Source organism: Hypanus sabinus, chromosome 12 (assembly GCF_030144855.1).
Source record: "Hypanus sabinus isolate sHypSab1 chromosome 12, sHypSab1.hap1, whole genome shotgun sequence".
Lineage (NCBI taxonomy): Eukaryota > Metazoa > Chordata > Chondrichthyes > Myliobatiformes > Dasyatidae > Hypanus > Hypanus sabinus.
The window spans coordinates 58,932,109-58,953,067 of NC_082717.1; the positions used below are offsets into that span (position 1 = coordinate 58,932,109).

The following is a 20,959-nucleotide window of genomic DNA, read 5'->3' on the forward strand; positions in this document are numbered from 1 at the left end:
GGGAGGAGTGCATTGATAATCTGGAATAGGTTGGTATTGTGAAGGACGGTGTGTTAGTCATCTTGGGGTGCGTGTGTGTATCCCCAGAATTTAATTACATCAATCCAAGATTGCGATGGGAAGCAAGAGAGGAGATAACTGGAGCACTGACAAATTTTTATATCTTCATTAAACAACAGTTGAGGAGCCAGAAGACTGGAGGATGGCTAATGATTTCTTTTCCTTTATCTAAGGAGAGCAGGGAAAAAACAAGATAATTACAGGCTGGTGGAGCTTACGCCAGTGGCAAGCAAAATTGCTGGAGAAAATCCTTAATGGGATTTGTTTGTATTTTGGAAAAGTAGGTGTGATCAAGCATATTCTTAAATGTATTTGTGTGGGTGAATTCCTGTCTCTCTAGTTACTTTTTTTGAGAAAGTAACCGATGAGGCAAGGCATTTGATAAGGTTCCACATGGTAGGCTGGTCCAGAAGATTAAGACTTGGTGACAGGAGACAAATGGTAGTAGTCAAAGGTTGCTTTTCTCATTGGAAGTCTGGGACTTTGGTAGATTGTTTATTATATCCAATTATATTTTGTCTAAAGCTACAGCAGGCTTTCGATCAGATAGAAAGATAAGCAGAGCATTAGTAGATGGAATTTAATCCTAATAGGGCTAGGATATTTACAATAAATCCTAATCTTCAGGGGAGTTTTGGGATTCAAGTCCACAGTTCCCTGAAAGTGGCAACACTGGTAGATAGGTAAATGAAGAAGGCATATGACATGCTTGCTTTCATACTTGGAGGTTTTTGTTTTTTCCTATTGTGAGAGTAGTGAGAGACTGAAGGTGACCCGTTAAGAGCAATATAAAATTTTAAGAGGCAGGGTTGGGATATAAAGTCAAAATCTTGTTTCTATATATATATATAATGGGGCATAGATATAACGTGAGAGGAAAGAGTTTTAAGGGGATTGCACCACATTTTAAAAATATTTTGACAGGCATTTAAATAGGCAAAACATAGGTCAACAAATGAGATTAGCACAGTTCAGCAAAGTGGTCATCATGGAACGGAAAAGCTGCAGTGACTGTTTCTCTGCTGAGCCGCTCCCCCATTACCCCCTTCCCTTCCCTTCCCCCCTCTAGCCCCTCTGTTCTCCCACTCCCTCCCTTCTTCCCCGCCCTTGTGCTTTGGAAGACTAAGGGGGTGCAACTGAAACTTAAAATCTGATGGGACCAGATGCATGAAAGATGCTTCTGATGGTGTGCCTACAGCCCTATGATATAGGTTACTTATTTAGGACAAAGGTGCAGAAAAAAATTATCTTCACTCAAGGAGCAACGAACCTGTGGAATTCTCTACCATGAAGGCAACTGGGATTGTTGTGTTTGTTTGTTTGTTTATTTATTTATTTTCTTATACCCAAGGCCATGAAGGAAAATGGAGAGGAAGCAGAACAGGATATAGAATCTGGATAATCAGCTGTAAACAAATCGAATTGTAGAACAGGTTCAAAGGGCTGAAAAGCTTGTTCCCAATCCTATTCTGCGTTGCCTCTTACTGATTTAGTGGAATAATAAAATGAAAGAACACAACAGTAACAGTTCAAATTGTCGCTCTACATTCAATAAAAAGTTGTTTTCTTATTTTGACGTCATTCCCCAATTTAAAATGTAAATCAGTCATGAACAGGATATTGTAACTTTGTTAATAAGCAGTTCACATGAAGTAATGTGTGGGGGCTACATGGATGTTTGCTAGCATGGTAATTTAGACTAATCACTGATGCTGATGGAAAATGCTGGTCTATTTCTCAGCCACGTGGCTTTTTGTTCCTGCTCATTAGAATCATTCTTTTGGAGGCTTTGTTTCTTTGTTGTTTCCCCTTCACCACATTCTACTACTCTGCTAGTTCCTTCATTACCACCACCTCTATTGACAAATTTGACTGAGCAGGCTTGGGCATAATTCTTCCTTGCACTGTACAGAGTTTTTGCTGCACCCAGTTTTCCATCCTGGAAGAATGTTCTGCTTGTCATTTAGCCTACTCTAAGATCAATCTAACCCTTCCTTTCCCCAAAGCACTCTACCTTGTGTTAATCCAAAAAAGTCTCGTAAATCTCCATGATGTATCTACCTCTGCCACTAACCGTGGTTGCACGTTCCATGCACCTGCCATTTTCTGTGTAGAATGTAAGTATGTGGAACCTGTCTCTGACATTCCCCCCCCCCCCCCACCATACCTTCTTCCAATCACCTTAAAACTATGCCTCAACTCAGCCATTAGTACCCTGGGGAAAGCCCTCTGGCTGTCAACTCTATGCCCTTATCATCTCGTGCACTTCTATTACGTCACCTCTGATCCTCCTTTGCTCTATTAAAAAAACCTGTGGTAACTTCTACTTTACAGAAAGACCACTCGACAACCCCGGATCCCGCCTCTTGCTACCAACAGCTTCCTGATTAGTATTAACTTACTTTTAATAATACTCACATTACAACAAACCCTAGCTCGCTCAACCTCATAAATACACTTGTCTTAATCTTTCCTTTTCCATCTCCCAAAGTAGTTAGTGGATATTAAGGAAGTTGAAGTCACCCACGCCAACAACCCTGCATTTTTTCTCTCCTTTCCAAACTCTGCCTCCGATCCGCTAATTAGTGTGTCTGCTGCTATGGGGGCGGGGGGGACTATAAAACACTCACAGTAGAGTGATTTCTCCTTCCTGTTTCTCACTTGCGTCCATCTACACTGATGTGTATTGTTGCCTCGGCTATCTGTCCTGTGTAGTCTTCTCTGACTGCGAACTGGGAGGGCCGATGACTGATAGTTCACTTTGCTTCTGCACTCGCATACAGCACAGAATGGGGCCCTTTGAGCGCACAGCCCAGCAACCTCCAACTTAACCCTAGCCTAATCATGGAACATTTTAGCATGACCAATCAACCTATTAACAGGTACATCTTTTGACTGCCGCACACCCTGGAGAAAGCCCACGAATTCCACGCGGAGGACGGACAGCCTCGTCACAGATGATGTTGGAATTGAACTCCGATGCCCCGAGCTGTAACAGTGTTGCATAAAACTGCTACGGTGGCGTTGAACACGATCTTGACTTAATGTTTTCTTGTCCAGATCCCAAAAACGCTGTTAATGTTGATACTGTCGAGGCTGCACTGGCATAAATGGCTGGTCTGTTCAGGAGTCAGTTCAAGGTGTTGCCCCTTGCACTGTCACTCCAATTGCGTTGCGATCACCCTGGTTACGTTCAATTTGCTGCCACTGCACAGCTGCTGGGAAAGAGGAAGCTACTGTTGTTGAAAATGGATGACATCGCTGTCGTCTACAAATCAATTTGCAGTCAGTCTGCAAATTACACAGCATGTTCAACCAGTCTGAAATGGCATCAAGGGCTAGAGCCAACCACAAAAAGAGTGAGGCAATGCTCTTCGGCAGCTGACTTTCTGGTCCCCTTTACTGACAGGTCTGACTAACTGAGCTAGGGACCTGGTTCAGTCGGGCCCAGGTAACACACACAAAATACCGGAGGAACTCAGCAGGCCAGGCAGTATCAATGGAAAAGAGTAAACAGTCAGTGTTTTGGCTGAGACCCTTCATCAGGACTTGAGTATGTTGCTTTGGATTTCTAGCATTTACAGATTTTCTGGTGCGGGTTAACAAAAGTTGTCACTGTGCTAGCTGTGCTCCCTCCCAATAACTGGTAAGAACCTATTCATCCCACGTAAGATGCTCGGTGCTGCTATACTCGGTATAGATGTGGGCCACCGCTCCCTGCTCCCCTGACCTGGCAGTCACCTGACCCATTTTCCAGTTCAGCTGGGGATCCAAACTGGAATGGGTCTAACAGGTCACAATACAGAAGTCTCTGGGTAAAAGGGTATACCCATCATCATCATCCTGATGGCCACTTTCAGTTGTGGCTGCATCAGGCTGTGCTTGGAACCTAAGAAAGGAAGCACCCAGTGCCAGAATGTGTTCAGGTTCTGCTTGTCTGCTGTATTGCAAAGGGTAAGCGTGACAGTGTTAATGAATGTGTGATATCCCAATCATCTGGACATTGTCAACCACCTTTCTTCATGGAAAAGTTCTTCCAGAAAAACACACCTTGGACCACAAGTATATCAAGCTGTGGTCTGCACAGAACATCCTGAAGGACAAAGGTATGATCTATCCTGTGAGGTGGTTCCATGAGCAGGCTGTCCAAATCATCTGGCAGAATGTCTCATCACCAGAGCTCACCAACAGGTACCAAGACTTGCTTGGCTGGTGGTGAGAGCAGCCCTCTCAGTCAAATCCTCCATGGCTGCAATCTGACTTCTGATGCACACTGCCCTCAGGACAGTTGCAATCAGAAGGAGACAAAATCACCCACCTCGTTCCAGACATTGTATTTGCAAAGAGGATCTGGAGAAGGATGCAGGATGTTTTGTAATGATTTACCCCAAGCAACTGAGTAATTTTCTTAACTATAGGCAGTTCCCAGCGATAAGCACAGAAGTGAATATCAAGTGCTGCTGGAAGATCATCAACTCAGTGATGGGCACACTTTGGTCTGCTTGAATTTTTTGGACTTTCAGTGCATGAGATGTCCATAAGGGAATGCTGCTAACAGGCACATTCCAGGCTGCAGATGCTTATGCTGAGGGACAAACCAATGGTGCAGCCAATGCAGAAGTCCTCTGGGGTAAGATAGATGTCTAGGATCCTTCTGCTACTGGACATTGAGATGCTCAGTCCAGGAGAGAACCATCTTAACATAAAAGTAATCCAGTCTGTAACCTTAAAGAAGAACAGAGAGGCAATGCAACTGTAGGCTCACACCCTCAGACTAAACACTCGTAAAATCTACCTCTCAAGAACAAGCAGCAACTTGGTCTGAGCCAATTTATTTGTTAACAGTATATGTATTTTAATTATTTTAGCTAACTATCAAAGGAATTTCAACTTTTGCTTCAAGTATAAACATGATCATGTATATTCTGATCACTTATTTTCTATTTTATGTCCTGCTTTGTATGTCATTTTTTAATTTTTATTGAAATTTCCTCTTTAATCCATCCCTGGAGATTGGGGATAATTTGCAATATAGGCCACTTGAGAACCATTGACTCTTCCACAGATGATCATCATCATGTAATCTCTATTCAGTCGTCTTGGTTGAAGGGTTTCCACACAGGTGCCAATTATAGTAATCTTTCAGGGCAGCCCTAGGCTCAGTTGGGAGGTCTGGGAGTTGACCGATTATCTGGCAGACATTGTCTGAAAGGGATTCCCTTTGCTGGGATCCTTGGGCACTACAACATTGAACCTCTTGCTACAATCCAGTTGAAGATAATTGAGTGGATGAGGTGGTGATCAATCCAGCATTCATTGGTGTCCATTGCAGAATGGTTAATGATAAGATCCAGGTGATACCAGTGTTTGAACTGGGTCTTGTCACGACTTTTGCTTCACCATCTGATGAAACAGTGTTCTGGGGAGAATATGCTCCAAGGACTCCTTCGGAGTTGGCCTTCCCAATTACTTCCTTTATAGTCAATCGTTTCAATGAGCTGCGTCCCTTCCCACCTGGTCGAGGTTTTTGTATAACAGATGCATTTTACTCCCTTTTTATAACTCATTTTCAAGAGAACATCGTCACATGCAAATTTCAGGCGATTTCGAATTAAAGATCAAGGTGGTGAGTCGTTCATCCAGAAGGGCAAAAACACGGTCACAGCAAAGCCTTTGCGTCAAGAATCAACTAACCTGGAGCCTCTGCGATTCACCCTGGGGAATAGGTCATTTGTTTTTATTTCTTTGTTTATAATATTACCTACATGTCCTTTTATAACAAACAAAGCTTAAATACTTCTGGAGATTCAGAAAGATATGTGAAAAAGCTTAATTTAAATTCAAATCACCTTCAGTAAAATTCATTCATTCGTTAACAATGAATTAGTTTGAGAGGTTCTCCTTGCTAATTGACACAGCTATGTACCAGATTTACATTACGTCAGCGAGGAGGCGGAGCGGAATTTCCCTGGTGAATTTTATGAGTCTCACGGGGGCCTCTTACAGTTTGACAACCAGGACATTTACGAGTGAGGACAGAAGTTACATATCGGAATAATTCTGTGAGATATTAAGGGATTGCGGGGCAAACAGCCATGGACGGTAAGACGCTAGTAATCAAGTAATGAAATATTTTTGTTCTAGTTGCTAAAGTTATTTCTGAACTTCGCTGAATCTTATTGGCAGAATTGCGTCTAGCGATTCAGAGTACTGTACTTTAACACTTAACGGTCGAAATAGCAGTTTCGTTGTTGGCCCAGAACTCGTCCCTTTTGGAATCAGAGTTTATGGGACTATGTGTTCATATTTTAAATCCACTCCAGATTAAGCCATGCAAAAAGAGCACTTCGCACTCCAACTGTCTGCGATTTGCCCGTCTGTTAACAGGCTTCCGCCGCCGCGACCGTGTTGAAGAAGGGCAGTTCGTAGCCTCTCGGTAGTCCAAGGACTAGGGTTGCACGGAGTGCCGGACCCAGGGGTCGCGGGAAGCCGGGGAGAAATGGGTGCCCGGCTTCAGCCTCAAATGTCACCCATGCCTTTGAATATCGGAAACAGCAGTAGGAGGGAATCTGAAGGCGTGTTAAATTGATAAACAGCAGCTTTATTTAATGTTTTATTCCAACTCCCTAAAGCTGCCGGCATTTCTCTGGCAGATCTCGAACCCCAAAACAGCCGAGCCCGCTGCACTGGCTGGATGAGGAAGTATTGAGTGAAAGTAAAAACGAGTTTGAAAGTTGCTACTGTTCATAAAACAAATGTCTGATGAAACCGCGGCTGAGACTTATCGTGAAACTTTAGTGGGCGACAGCGAGAGCAAAACCGACCAGAAATTTTCCTTATGTTCACAAATTTAAACCTGAGCTAAAATGGAAAGTAGGCGGAACTTTCTCTGATGGAGAGCTGTTCAATAGGCAGCGAAATCTTTGCACAAATATAATAGAGTCTCTGCAACGGGATGCATTGGGACTAGCCCCAGGAAGTTAATATTAAGGATTAACTTTTGGTTGCCTTGGTCCTCAGTTGCCCCCAATCTAATGTTTAAAGAAACAGATTTCTACCGATTAACGGGGCAGGGCGATGCTAGTGGAAAAACCAAGTACAATTCGCAGTCCCATCAAACTGAAAAAGTGCTGTCCCCACAAGGTGGCGCACGTTGTGTAGCCGGGCCGTGGTTCAAAGCGGCTGTTTTCCTGTCAATCAAACATTTGGCAAAGTTACCTTTTGACAGTAGACATATAAAGGCTTACGGTGCAATCTCCGATGCCCTCTCTGAGAGACAACAGCGTGAAAATGGGGTTGTGAGGATGAACCACTGATTCAGTTTTTTTTAAAAAACTCCCACTCTATTGACTTGCGCACGAAGTGTAGACTGACGCTCCAGTGGAGTATGGAGGAAGTTTGAGTCCTTTGGAGATGTCACCTTTCAAATGAAGTCGGCTCAAGTACATCAGCAGACGCATAAAATCAATCTTGTGATGCATTTTAGAAAAGGAGGGGATGTTCCGATTGTCCATAAATCATCATCAGGAAGACATTATCTGACTTATCATGTGACTGCTGGCTGTGCTGGGAAGAGTGCAGAAGAGATTCATCAGGGAGTAGCGTGATTAGGAGCTCTTTAATTACAGGGAGAAATGGGATGGGCTGAGATTATTTTCCCTGGAGTGAAGGAAACCTAGGGCTGCTTGACAAAAGAACCTGAAATTATGAGAGGCAGACACAGAGTGGTTAGTCAATCTTTTTTCAGATGGTGGGAATGTGTTTAAAAAAAGATGGCATAGCTTTAAAATGAAGGGAAAGAGTTTTCAGTGAAAGATAAGATGGTAAGACCTAAGAGCAGAATTATGTCATTCAGCTCATTGAGTCTGCTCTGTCATTTCATCATGACTGATTTATTAGAGATTTCCAGAGTGAGAAGGTTTATATTTGAGCATTTGATATCTCTGCTTCTGTACTCTAATCACATGAATGGGGGAAGGTCTAATTGAAACCTGCTGATTATTTGTATAGCACAACATGGTCAGCACAACATTATGGGCCGAAGGGCCCGTAATGTGCTGTAGATTTCTATGTTCTATATTCTATCCCTCTCAACCTTAATATCTTACCTTCTCCCTGTAACCTTTGATATCTTGATTAATCAAGAACCTTTCATCCTCTGCCTTAAGTATACCCAGTGACATGGCCTGCACATCCATCTGTGGCAAAGAATTCCAGATTCACACCCCTCTGGCCAAAGATATGTTTCCTTATTTCTGTTAAAAATGGACATTCACAATTTTGAAACTGCATTCTGGCCCTAGACTCCTGCACTACAGGAAACATTTTCTCCACATCCATTCTATCCAGACCTTGCAATATTCAATAGGTTTCGATGAGTTTCCCCCTCTTCTCCCTGCACCACCCATTATACTAAATTCCAGAAAGCACAGACCAGGGCAATCAAATGCTCCTCATATGTTAACCCTTTAATTCCTGGACTCATTCTCATGACCCTCTTCTGGATTCTTTCCAATGCCAGCACATCCTTTCTTAGATAAGGGGCCTAAAACTGCTCACAATACTTCAAGTATGGCCTGACCAGTGCTTTATAAACCCTCAGCATTACATCCTTGCTTTTATATTCTAGTCCTCTTGAAATGAATGCTAACATTGCATTTGCCTTTCTTACCACCAATTCAACCTGCAAGTTAACCTTTAGGGAATCCTTCATGAGGACTCCCAAGTCGCTCTGTACCTTGGATTTTTGAATTTTATCCCTATTTACAAAATAGTCCGTTTCTTTATTCCTTCTGCAAACATGCATGACCATGCATTTCCCAGTATTGTATTCCATCTTCCACTTTTTTGCACATTCCTCCAATCTAAATCCTCTGCAGACACCCCACTTCCTCAACACTACCTGCCCTCCTACTCATTCTCGTATCATTTGCAAACTTGGCCACAAAACTATCAATTCCTTCATGCAAATCATTGACGTAGAATGTGAAAGGAAGTGGTCCCAACACTGACCCCTGCAGCACATGACCAGTCACCGGCAGCCAATCGGATAAGGGCCCCTTTATTCCCACTCTTTACCTCCTGATAGTCTGCTGGTGACAGGCCATTCATTCCAGCACCTTTGTCATAATACCATGGGCTCATATTTTGTTAAGCAGCCTTACATGCGGCACTTTGTTAAAGGCCTTCTGACAACCAAAATAAACTATATCCACTGACTCTCCTTTGTCTATCCTGCCTGTAATCTCCTCAAAGAATTCCAACAGATTTGTCAGGCACAATTTCCCCTTTAGAAAAGCATTCTGAAGTTGACCTATTTTATCATGTACCTCCAAGTACTACAAAGTCTCATCCTTAATAGATTCAAACATCTTTCCAACCACTGAAGTCAGGCTAACAGGCCATTATTTCCATTCTTCTGTTCCCCTCACTACTTAAAGAATAGAGTGATATTTGCAATCTTTCAGTCCTCAGGAACCATTCTATAATTTAGTGATTCTTGAAAGATCGTAACAAATGCCTCCACAGTCTCTTGAGCTACCTCTTTCAGAACCCTGGGGTGTAGTCCATCTGCAGGTGACTTATCTGGCATCAGAATTTTCTGCTTCACAAATACCATCACCTTAGTAATAGCAACAACACTCACTTCTGCTCCCTGAATCTCACATATCTGACATTCTGCTAGTATCTTCCACTGTGAAGACTGATGCTAAGTACTTACTAAGTTCCTCTGTCATACTTTGGCCCGTATTTCTACCTCTCCAGCATATTTTCTAGCAGTCCAATATCCACTCTGATCTCTCTTTTATTCCTTGTATATCTGAAAACACTTTTGTATCCTCTTTTATATTATTGGCTAGCTTCCCAATCCTCTACCTTCCCACTAATTTTTGCTATATTATATGCCCACTCTTTTGCTTTTATGTTACCTTTGACTTCCCTTGTCAGAGACAGTTGCCTCGTCCTCCCTTTAGAAAACTTATTCATCTTTGGGATGTATCTTTTCTGCACCTTTCAATCACAGCCTCCTAAGAGTTCCTTTGCCTTAAGCTTCCTCATCAAGTCTGGGTCTTTACATAGCACCCTATCCAGAATTGCCATTTCCCTATTGGGCTCAACCACGAGCTGCTCTAAGTCATCACATAGGCAAATTTCCACTCTTGGGATCCAGCACCATGGGATTTTCCCAATCTACCTGCATATTAAAATCCACCATGATTATCGCAGCATTGCCCTTTTGGCATTCCTTTTCTATCTCGCATTGTAATTTGTAGCCCATATCCTAACTACTGTTCAGAGACCTGTATAACAATGGTTGTTTTACCATTGCAGTTTCTTAACTCTACTCACAAGGATTCTACATCTTCTGATCCTATGTCACATCTTTCTAAGAAGTTGATTTCATTCTTTTCCAACAGAGCCACCTCACTCCCTCTGTCTACCTGCCTGTCCCTTTGATACAATGTGTATCCTTAGACGTTAAGCTCCCAACCATGATCTTCTTCCAGTCGTGGCTCAGAGAAGCCCACACCTGCCAATCTCTAACTGCACTACAAGATCATCTACCTTATTCTGTATACTACATTTATTCAAATATAACACCTTCAATCCTGTATTCGTCACCCTTTTTGATTTTGGCCCCATTACACTTTAATTCATCCCACTGACTGCAATTTTGATTGTCCTTCCTCACAATCTCAATACACACTGCATCTGCTTGTATACCAACTGCCTCTTCCTTGGCCCTATCACTCCTGTTCCCTCCACCCTGTCAAATTACTTTAAACCTTCCCCACTACCAATAGCCAACCCGTCCACAAGGATATTGATCCTCCTTGGGTTTAGGTGCAACCTGTCCTTTTTCTACAGGTCATACCATCCCCAGATACGATCCTCATGATCCAGAGATCTGAAACCCTGTCCCCTGCACTAATTCTTCAGCTATGCCTTGATCTGCCAAATCATTCTTGTACATGGTATAGGCAGTAGTCCAGTGATTAATATCTTGGAGGCCCTGCTTTTCAGTTTTCTGCCTAACTTGTTACATTGACTCTTCAAAAGCTCCTCCCTTTTTCTACCTATGTTGTTATACCAATAGGTACCAGGACTTCCAGCTATTCATCCTCCCCCAAGGACCTGATCCAAGACATTCCCTGACCCTGGTACCTGGGAGGCAACATACCATCTGGGTGTCTCTTTCACGTCAACAGAATCTGCTTTCAGCTGCTCTAACTATGGAATTGCCTATCACTACTGCATTTCTCCTCTTTCCCTACCCCCCTTCCCTTCTGAGCCACAGAGCCAAACTCAGTGCCAGAGAACAGGTCACCACAGCTTCCCCAAGTAGATCGTACTCCTCCTGCAACATGGGGGTGACTGCTTCCTATCTATCACCTCCTCATTGCCCCACATCAGCCGACGCTTATTGAGCTGCAGCTCCAGTTCGTTAACATAATCTCAGAGGAGCTGCAGTTCGATGTATTTCATGCAGATGCAGCTATAAGGGTGACTGAAGGTTACCCACAGTTTCCACATCTCACACCAAAAACATACCACCACCTCTGACCCATTCTCAGCACACTAGCTATGTACTAACGGGGGGAAAAAAAAGGTAAGGTTTTCAATATGGATGGCATGCTAGCATAGTTAACACAACTCTTTACAGTACAGGTGACCAGTGATCAATTCCCACCGCTGCCTGCAAGGAGTTTGTACCTTCTCCCTGTGACCACGTGGGTTTCCTCCAGGTGCTCAGTTTTCTAGTTTCCTCCCACAGTCAAAAGATGTACCAGTTGGTTGGCCAATTGACCATTGTAAACTGTCCTGTGATTAAACTAGAATTAGGGGATTGTTGGGTGGCACAGCACGAAGGGCTGGAAGGGCCTATTTGTGCCGTATCTCAATAAATTTCTTTAGCCAGAAGGTGGTGAATTTGTGGAATTTGTTGCCACATGAAGGGCAGGTCACTGGCTGTATTTAAGGCAGAGATTGATAGGTTCTTGATTGGACATGGCATCAAAGGTTACGGTTGAAATGGATACAATTACTATGCTTAAGAAGCATGTTACATAGATACTTAAATAGGCAAATCATAGATGAATATATACGGGGAGAAGGCTGGGAAATGGGGTTCAGGAGGTGATAGAAGAAAAGGATCAGCTATGATCCTTTCATCATAGATGAATATAGTCCTATTGTATGCAAATAGGATAAGTGTAGATGCTATGGACATGAGGTACAGAGGGTCTCTTTCGTGTTTTGTACAATTTTTTGATTCTATTTGCAGATTCTTCCGCAAGTTGGGCAAAAAATGATTGATGGGGTGGACAGGTAGTCATGAGTTGGAGATTTTCATCTATTACAGCTGATATTCTAAATTTTAAAATCTACAAGTGGTCCTTGAGAAATTTCTTTCTTGTTCTTGTAGAAATCTCTCGGTAACACATCCTTAGAGTGGAGAACTCAGTTCAGAAGTTTGGTGCCACTGCTACATATTTGTTTTTAAAGTCTCTTAATTTCCCACAACTGCCTGAATGAGTGCATCCCATTATTCTGGTACTGTTGAACAATTTAAAATACAAATTTATGGCATCATTGATCTTAACATATCCGCTAAGATATTAAAACAATTTTAATTTGTTTATGAAAAATATGCAGAGAAATCATAGTGAATGATATGTAAGGCTTAAAACCCCGCATCCTGTGCAGCTTCTGTGCCAGCTATTGATATTTTTGTTTACATGATTTGTGCTCATTAGATATTTGATTCTTGGAGTTGGCACCATATTGAGTCTGAAACTAACTGGTAATTAGTTTCTGTATAAACCATTGCTTCGCCTTGTAAAATCTAACATTTGACCCAGTTTCAAAACATTGTAATTCTGTTTCTTATCATATTCTGACTCTCTAGCTGGACAGTTAATACTGAAGGGCAAGGAATTATTTCCTCAACTGATTTACACAAAATAACCTTTCTTTATCTTGGTTTAGCTAGTATTTTTCCCCCAAACACAAAATCTTTTATGACATATTGTCAGGCTTAAAGTAAAAACATTACTACCACAGTTAGTATTCTGTGTGTCTGAAGTGGAGGCATGGGAGGGGCTATATTAATTATGTTAGAGTACTATGCAAAAGTCTTGGGCTCATATTTAAAGCTAAGGCGCCTAAAAATTTGCACTGTACTGTAGGTATTTCATATACAAAACCTAACATTTATTGATGCTTATTCTATTAGTTAGTTAAAATAGAATTATTATGTATTTTGTACAAAACAATTGCTTGTAACACATTGCCCAAAGCTAAATTCCATATTATATGGAGAGAATATTTTAAATCAATATTTTAAAGGGAGAAAAGCCTTCAGAAAACTATAGACCACCAAATAATCAGTGAAATTTGGAAGTGCAAATTTGTAGAGAGAATACAGGCTAATGCAAGAAATATAAGGTTGTGATAGTAGGTGAATTTAACTTTCCACATATTAACACCATAAGACATAGGAGAAGAATTAGACCATTCAGCCCATCGAGTCTGATCTGCCATTCCATCATGGCTAATCCCAGATCCCACTCAACCCCATACATTTGCCTTCTTACCATGTGCTTTGATGTCCTGGCTGATGAGGAAATTATCAACTTCCGCGTTAAATATTCCCACAGATCTGGCCTCCAACTCGGTCTGTGGTAGAGCATTCCACAGATTCGCTACTCTCTGGCTGAAAAAAATTCCTCCTCACCTCTGTTCTAAGGGATCACCCCTCAGTTTTGAGGCTGTGCCCTCTAGTTCTGGATACCCCACCATAGGAAACATCCTCCACACATCCACTTTATCTAGTCCTTTCAACATTCAGTAGGTTTCAATGAGATCCGCACCCCCCCCCCACATTATTCAAAATTCTAGTGAGTACAGGCCCAAAGCTACCAAACGCTCCTCATGTTAACCCCTTCATTCCTGGAATCATCCTTGTGAACCTCCTCTGGGCTCTCTCCGATGACAATACATACTTTCTGAGATATGGGGCCCAAAGCTGTTGACAATATTCCAAGCATGGCCTGACTAGTATCTTATAAAGGCTCAGCATTAAGTCTTTTATATTCTATTCCCCTAGAAATAAATGCCAACATTGTATTTGCTTTCTCTACCACAGACTCAAACTGTAAATTAACCTTATGGGAGTCTTGCATGACGACTCCCAAGTTCCTCTGCACTTCTGATGTTTGAAGCTTCTCCCCATTTAGATAATAGTCCGCACTATTGTTTCTTTTACCAAAATGCATTTTCATACATCTCCCAACACTGCATTCCATCTGCCACATTTTTGCCCATTCTTCCAATTTGTCTGAGTCCTGCTGCAATCGCATTGCTTCCTTAGCACTACCTACCCTTCCACCTATTTTTGTATCATCCACTAACTTTGCCACAAAGCCATCAATTCCATTATCTAAATCATTGACAAACAATGTGAAAAGTAGTGATCCCAATACTAGTCACCAACAGCCAACCAGAAAAGGCCCCTTTTATTTCCACTCACTGGATCTTGCCTGTCAGCCATTCCTCTATCCATGCCAGTAACTTTCCTGTGTGCCATAGGATTTTATATTGTTAATCAGCCTCGTGTGGCACCTTATCAAATGCCTTCTGAAAAATTCCTGAAATATTGATTGGGACTTCTGTGTTGTAAATGGGCTGGATGGGAAAGAGTTTGTGTTCAGGAAAGTTTCCTTAATCAGTACGTAGAAGTCCCAGCTGGAGGGACTGTGAAGCTGATTTCCTATTTGGGAATGGGACAGGGTTGCTGACTGAAGTTTGAGCAGAGGAACATAGTGATCATAATGTCATTAGTTTCAGTATAATTATGGTGAAGGATAGGTCTGGTCCTTGTGTTGAGATTCTAAATTGGAGAAATATCAGAAAGGATCTGACAATACAGGTCATTTTCAGGCAAAGGGGTCCTTGATAAGTGGAAGGCCTTCAAGTGAAATTTTGAGAGTACAGAGTTTGTAAATCCTTAGCAGAATAAATGGCAAGGACATACAGGTTTAGGGAATCTTGGTTTTCAAGAGATATTGAGGCCGGGGTTAAGAAGAAGGAGGAGGTACATAGCAGGTATAGGTAGGAAGGAACATTTGAGGTGATTGAGTATAATAAATACAAGAGAAAGGAAGAATTCAGGAGCACTAAAAGAAAGCATGAGATTGCTCTAGCAGACAAGGTGAAGGAGAATCCCAAGGGCTTCTACAGATGGCATGGGATAAAACTGGTTCTCTTGAAGATCAGAGTGGTCAACTACACATGCAGCCGAAAGAGATGGGGGCAATCTTAAATGTAATATTTTATATCTGTGTTAACTTGAAAGCCAGTCAACAAGTCCATTGAAGTGCAGCAAAATAATAGTGAGGTCATGGACTGTATACAGATAACAGAGGAGGAGGTGTTTGCTGCCTTGAGGCAAATTAGGGTGGAGAAATCCCCAGGGCTTCAGAACCATGTGGGAGGCTAGTGCAAAAATTGCAGGGGCCCTAGCAGAAATATTTAAAATGTCCTTAGCAATGGGTGTGGCGCCAGAGGGTTGGCGGATAGTTGATGCTTCAGTGGTCTAAAAATAAGATAAGAAATTACAGGCCAGTGAGCCTGAAATTATTTGTGGATATGTTATTAGAAGGTATTCTAAGGGACTGGATATATATGTATCAAGACCTGGGACCAATTAGAGATGATCAACATGACTTTGAAGGTGGTAGGTCATGTCTAACCAATCTTATATAGAGTTCTTCAAGGAAGTTATCAGGAAAGTTGATGAACATAAGGCAGTAAATGCTGTCCACGTAGACTGTAGGAAGGCCTTTGACAAGTTCCCACATGAGAGGTTAGTCAAGAGGGTTCAGTCACTTGGCATTCAGGATGGTGTAGTAAATTAGATTAGTCATTGGCTTCATGGGGAAGCTATACAGCTATGTAGATGGTTGCCTCTCTAGCTAGAGGCATGTGGCAAGTTGTGTGCCACAGGGATTAGTGCTGTTGTTTGTCATTTATATCAGTGATCTGGATAATAATGTAGTAAACTGGATTAACCAATTTGTGGATGATACCAAGATTAGGGCCTAATAGACAGTGAGGATAGCTATCAAAGCTTGCAGCAGAATCTGGACCGGCTGGAAAAATGAGCTGAAAAATGGTAGATGGAGTTTAGTGCAGACAAATGTGAAGTGTTGTACTTTGGGAGGACCAATCAGAGTGGGACTTGCCCGGTGAGTGGTAGGGTACTGAGGAGTGCGGTAGAACAAAGGGATCTGGGAATACAGATTCGTAATTCCTTGAAAGTGATGTCACAAGTAAATAGGGGTATAAAAATAGTTTTTGGCACATTGGTCTTCATAAATCTAAGTATTGAGTACAGAAGTTGGGATGTTATGTTGAAATTACATAAGAAGTTGTTGAGGCCTAATTTGGAGTATTGTTGCAATTCTGGTCACCTGCCTACAGGAAAGACCAAAAGGATTGAAAGAGTGCAGAGAGAATTTACAAGGGTGTTGCCAAGACTCAAGGACCTCAGTTATAAGGTAAAGGTTGAATAGGTCAGTACTTTATACTGTAGAGTGTAGGAGAATTAATGGAAATTTGATAGAGGTATACAAAGTTATGAAGGGTATAGAAAGGGTAAATTCAAGCACGCTATTTCCACTGAGGTTGGGTGAGACTAGAACAAGAGGTCGTGGGTTAAATGTGAAAGTTGAAAAGTTTAAGGAGAACATGTGAAGGAACTTCGTCATGCCAAGGGTGGAACGAGCTGGCGGAAGTGGTGGCTTCAGGTTCTATTTCAATATTTAAGAGAAATTAAGATACATACATGGATAGGAGGGGCATGGAAGGCTGTGGTCCAGGTGCAGGTCAATGGGAGTAGGGGGATTAATAGTTCGGTATAGTCGAGGTGGGCTGACTCTAAATTATTTTAATTTTTTTAGATGTATATTAGCAGGAGTTGCATTGCTTCTGTTTGAGCTCGTGTGGGTGTAAATCAGGTAACCTTTAATTTTAAACTTGCGTGGTTTCCTGATGACTTCATCAGAGGGCAATGCCAATTATTTGTTTAGAATTTCTTTATATTTAATCTTCATTAATTTGCTTTCATATAATTTACTCCTCTAACATTCTAATCTTGATTTGGGCAAGATTGCCGTCTTTAAGTAGAATGGTGCGTTTCTGTTTTATTCATTATAATAAGTCATGACCATTCTGTCTTTACAGTGAGAGGTCACTTGTCTGTTATGTCAAGACCTCCTCTTCAAGGTAAGAGATCTTTATGAATTGCACAGAGAGCTGTATTTCTAATTGTAATTCTCCATTGTGTCATATATGAGTTGGAATTCTATGTTGCTGAAATTATTGTTAATTTTAGGTGAACCTTATGTTGAAATTGTTGAGCAACCCAAGCAACGCGGTATGCGTTTCCGATACAAATGCGAAGGACGATCAGCGGGTAGTATTCCAGGGGAGCGCAGTGTGGATAACAATAGAACATATCCTTCTATACAGGTGAAATATTGTAGAGTATTTATTTACATGGTTTCCTCTGAAAATGTCTCATTTACTGTAAAAACCCTTTCAAAGTCATTTTTAAACATGTGTAAACTGAGTTCTAAAACTAAGAAAGTTTTCCATGGGGAACACAAATTAGGTAGTTTTACTCCATGGTGTAGAATAACTCCCAAGCGATTTTCTTTCAAGCTAAGTAGAATTTGAATTGTAACGTAGCTGACGGTTCTCCCAATTGTTTTCACTGAATTCAGGAACTGCCTGTGTGAGCAATAGACATTAATTCATCATTACACATCATAAAAATATTCTGGACCAAGGTACAATAAGACCAGGGGGTTAGATTAATGAGTATCATCCCATTGTGCGAAGGCAAGAATTTATTTATATTTTTAAAAATGTTGAAAATACTCAGGAAATTGGTAGCATATTTAAAAAGGAATCAGTTACTGTTTCAGGTCAGATCCTTCATCAGAACTGGGGTCATGAGTTTGTTTTGCACCCTACAGAAGCTGGGAGGAGGGATAGATATCTGAGCCAATGTGATCTTTATGATAAGAGAGGTGTCTGCTTAATAATTTTACTGCAGAAACTTAGAAGGGGAAAACTAACAATAGGAGATGGAAAACTGAAATGAAGGTCTGAGCTGTTGCTGAACCCTTGGGTCAAAAGGAGGTTAATGGAAATACCTAGCAAATCAGAAGAGAGGGGTGAAGGGTAAATGTCTGTGGAGAAAGGGGAGGCTAAGTTAGTATTACAAACAGGTAACCTTGCAGCAGAATAATGGGGAAAGAAAATACCTTTAATCAGCACTTATTTATAAATAACTGTTGATCTAATAAAACTTGAAGTGAAACTACTAAACTTCCTAGATTATACATTCTTTACATATTAATTTCCTGTTATGTGTGCAGTCCTGCTATTTGATTTTTTGTGTTATGTTGAATCTTTCTCCTGAAAGTTTACTTTGTAAAAATTTAATCCAGTGTGAATTAAAGTTGTAGACAGCATAATGATTGCTATTATTGTATTTACCATTAACCTTAATTTTACTGAACCATAATTACTTGGAAGCTCCAATGCTTATGTGCTATTTCACATAGGGGGTACAGACAATCCACTCTATTTTTTAAAAAAAAACAGAACCTGTCTAATTTATTTCAGTTATGTCATTTGTACATTTATTCGTGCAGCTACCCATTAAAATTAGCTTTGAATTTCACCAAACTCTAAATCCAGTAGCCCCTATATTGAGTTTGGAAAAGCTCGAAAATGCGGTTGCTAGAAATCTGAAGCAAAAGGCATTAAGGTTCTTGGTGGATGACCAGTCATCAAAACTATTTCAGGCACTTCATTAATTTGACTCAAGGGCTATAAACTGCTGGTAGCAAATCAGTGTTGTTTGTTGCTCTGCACATTAGTTAATAATTTGGCTGACCCTATCCAATATGGCATTGACCTGCATTCATCAAGGCTTTTGCAAAACATCATGTTCTCATTCTATGGTGGGAGATGGGAAAGGTGAACCAGAACAAACACCGTCTACAAAATGAATAACATTTTGAAGAATTCAAAGAAGTCAATAATACAATTCAATTTTTAAAAATCACAAAAATTAGGACAGACTTGATAGCAATTTTTAAACTGAATAAAATAACATGTACTTACTCATCTCTCTCATAACTATTCCCACCCCCCCCCCCCCCATTCAAATGAATGAGTTTGCTGCTTTGCTTAAATTCAGCAAGTAGATCCCCAGATTAACTCCCAGGAATTGCAGAAGTCTGTAACTGCACCACAGGATGCCACATAGACTCCAGTTGGGAGCACTGGTGGACATCAGTCAGCATGTTTACATCTCCTGCATCCTCTGAAGTATCTCTTCCATTTGGAGTTAAATGCAAGGAGTTCAGTATACAGTTACAGGTTCCAGCCCATTGACCTTACTTCCCAATGCTGTCTGACCTGCTTCACTGACTGTTTTATTATATTGATTTTCCATATGTCTGAGAAATGGCATGATAACAGTCTAAATCAATTCCCTAGCAGGGGAAGGAACTTGATCAGAATCACTGGGTTTATGAGATCAACTGTATACAACATCAGTCCTGGTATATTACTGCTGAACGAAGTAGATTGTTTCTGTCTCAAGACAATGTGAACTTTTAGAATTAAGAAACCTGGAACAGAGAAAGTCTAAAAGAAAGTTCTAAACTTAATTCTTTTGCACACCTTTTCCAATGTTTACCTCTCATAGCTACCTAATTCTGATTTGTTTTTTTTCTTTTTGGCAAAGGTTGTGAATTATCTTGGAAGAGTGAGAGTTCTAGTTAGTTTAGTAACAAAGATTGAACCCTTCAAGCCCCACCCTCATGACTTGGTTGGGAAGGACTGCAGAGATGGATTCTATGAAGCCGACTTTGGCCCTGATCGTAGAGTTCTGTGGTAAGTATCCAGTGTAAACTAATATTTTTATTTCTTACAAGAGAAGTACATGAATGTTTTGATTTTTGCTTTATTATTTTTAAAATGGCAATAGTGGGGAAAAATAATTTTACTCATGTGGAACAGTGACTAAATAGAAAAAAAAAGAAATATGTCACAAATGTAGAGTAGGATGGGTGACGATCCAGCCCATACGTTACTTCACAAGCTATTGTTGACTCATAACTGTTTCCTCAGTTTGGGGTCAATCAAGATGAATGATAAATGCAAGCTTTGCCTATGATATTTACACTTTGTTTACAAATGGGGGGGGGGAGAAACAATTGAATCCCTTGAATTGTTCTTCCTTAAAAATATAATTATGGAAGATCTCTGCTTGACATTAAAGTGTAGTCGCCCTCAGAAATATCAGTATAAAGATTGTATGGTAAAACAAAGATTTGAAGTTGGTGATCAGAAATGTGTGTGTCCTTCTGAAAATGAGAAGTGGGATTTTTTAAGCCCTTTTTTAATTACATGTTTTTCTAACCCTCTCCTGAGAAGTTTGGCTACTTAGTTTGAGGTTTTCGAGAGAGAGAGAGGGCACATCTAGTGCAGGTTACATGGCTTCCTTCCCTACAAGGGGAGTTCCCAAGTTCAACTGGGCTATGGGCTAGGCACTAAATCAAGGGCAGTGGGGTGTGGGGAGTTCCCTTTTGAGAGAAATAAACCACCATATTAGTCACCATGGCCAAGCCTGTGTATCTCCCAAAACAGCATTAGCAAAATTTACAGAAAAGGCCTGGTTGGCCTCTGTGGTGCTTATAGAAGGACCCTAAATCTACAATAGTCTTTTTTGTCTCTTTTCCCTGCATGGGAAAAAAACTGAAATGGTCTGGGCAGCCAGAAATGTATCTACTACAGTCTATTCCAAGTAAGC

At 41.1% G+C, this 20,959-nt stretch overlaps 1 protein-coding gene across 1 annotated transcript in view; it reads left to right on the forward strand.

Moving 5' to 3' along the window:
- The first annotated feature begins 6,030 nt into the window (after positions 1-6,030).
- The window catches only part of rel (v-rel avian reticuloendotheliosis viral oncogene homolog), a 54,373-nt gene continuing 39,444 nt past the window's right edge, over positions 6,031-20,959 (forward strand). Inside the window, exons 1-4 of the mRNA XM_059986002.1 lie at positions 6,031-6,162; positions 17,308-17,349; positions 17,459-17,595; positions 19,892-20,040. Of these exons, the coding sequence (XP_059841985.1) occupies positions 6,156-6,162; positions 17,308-17,349; positions 17,459-17,595; positions 19,892-20,040 (335 nt within the window). The 5' untranslated portion in view covers positions 6,031-6,155. The remainder of the gene's footprint in view (positions 6,163-17,307; positions 17,350-17,458; positions 17,596-19,891; positions 20,041-20,959) is intronic.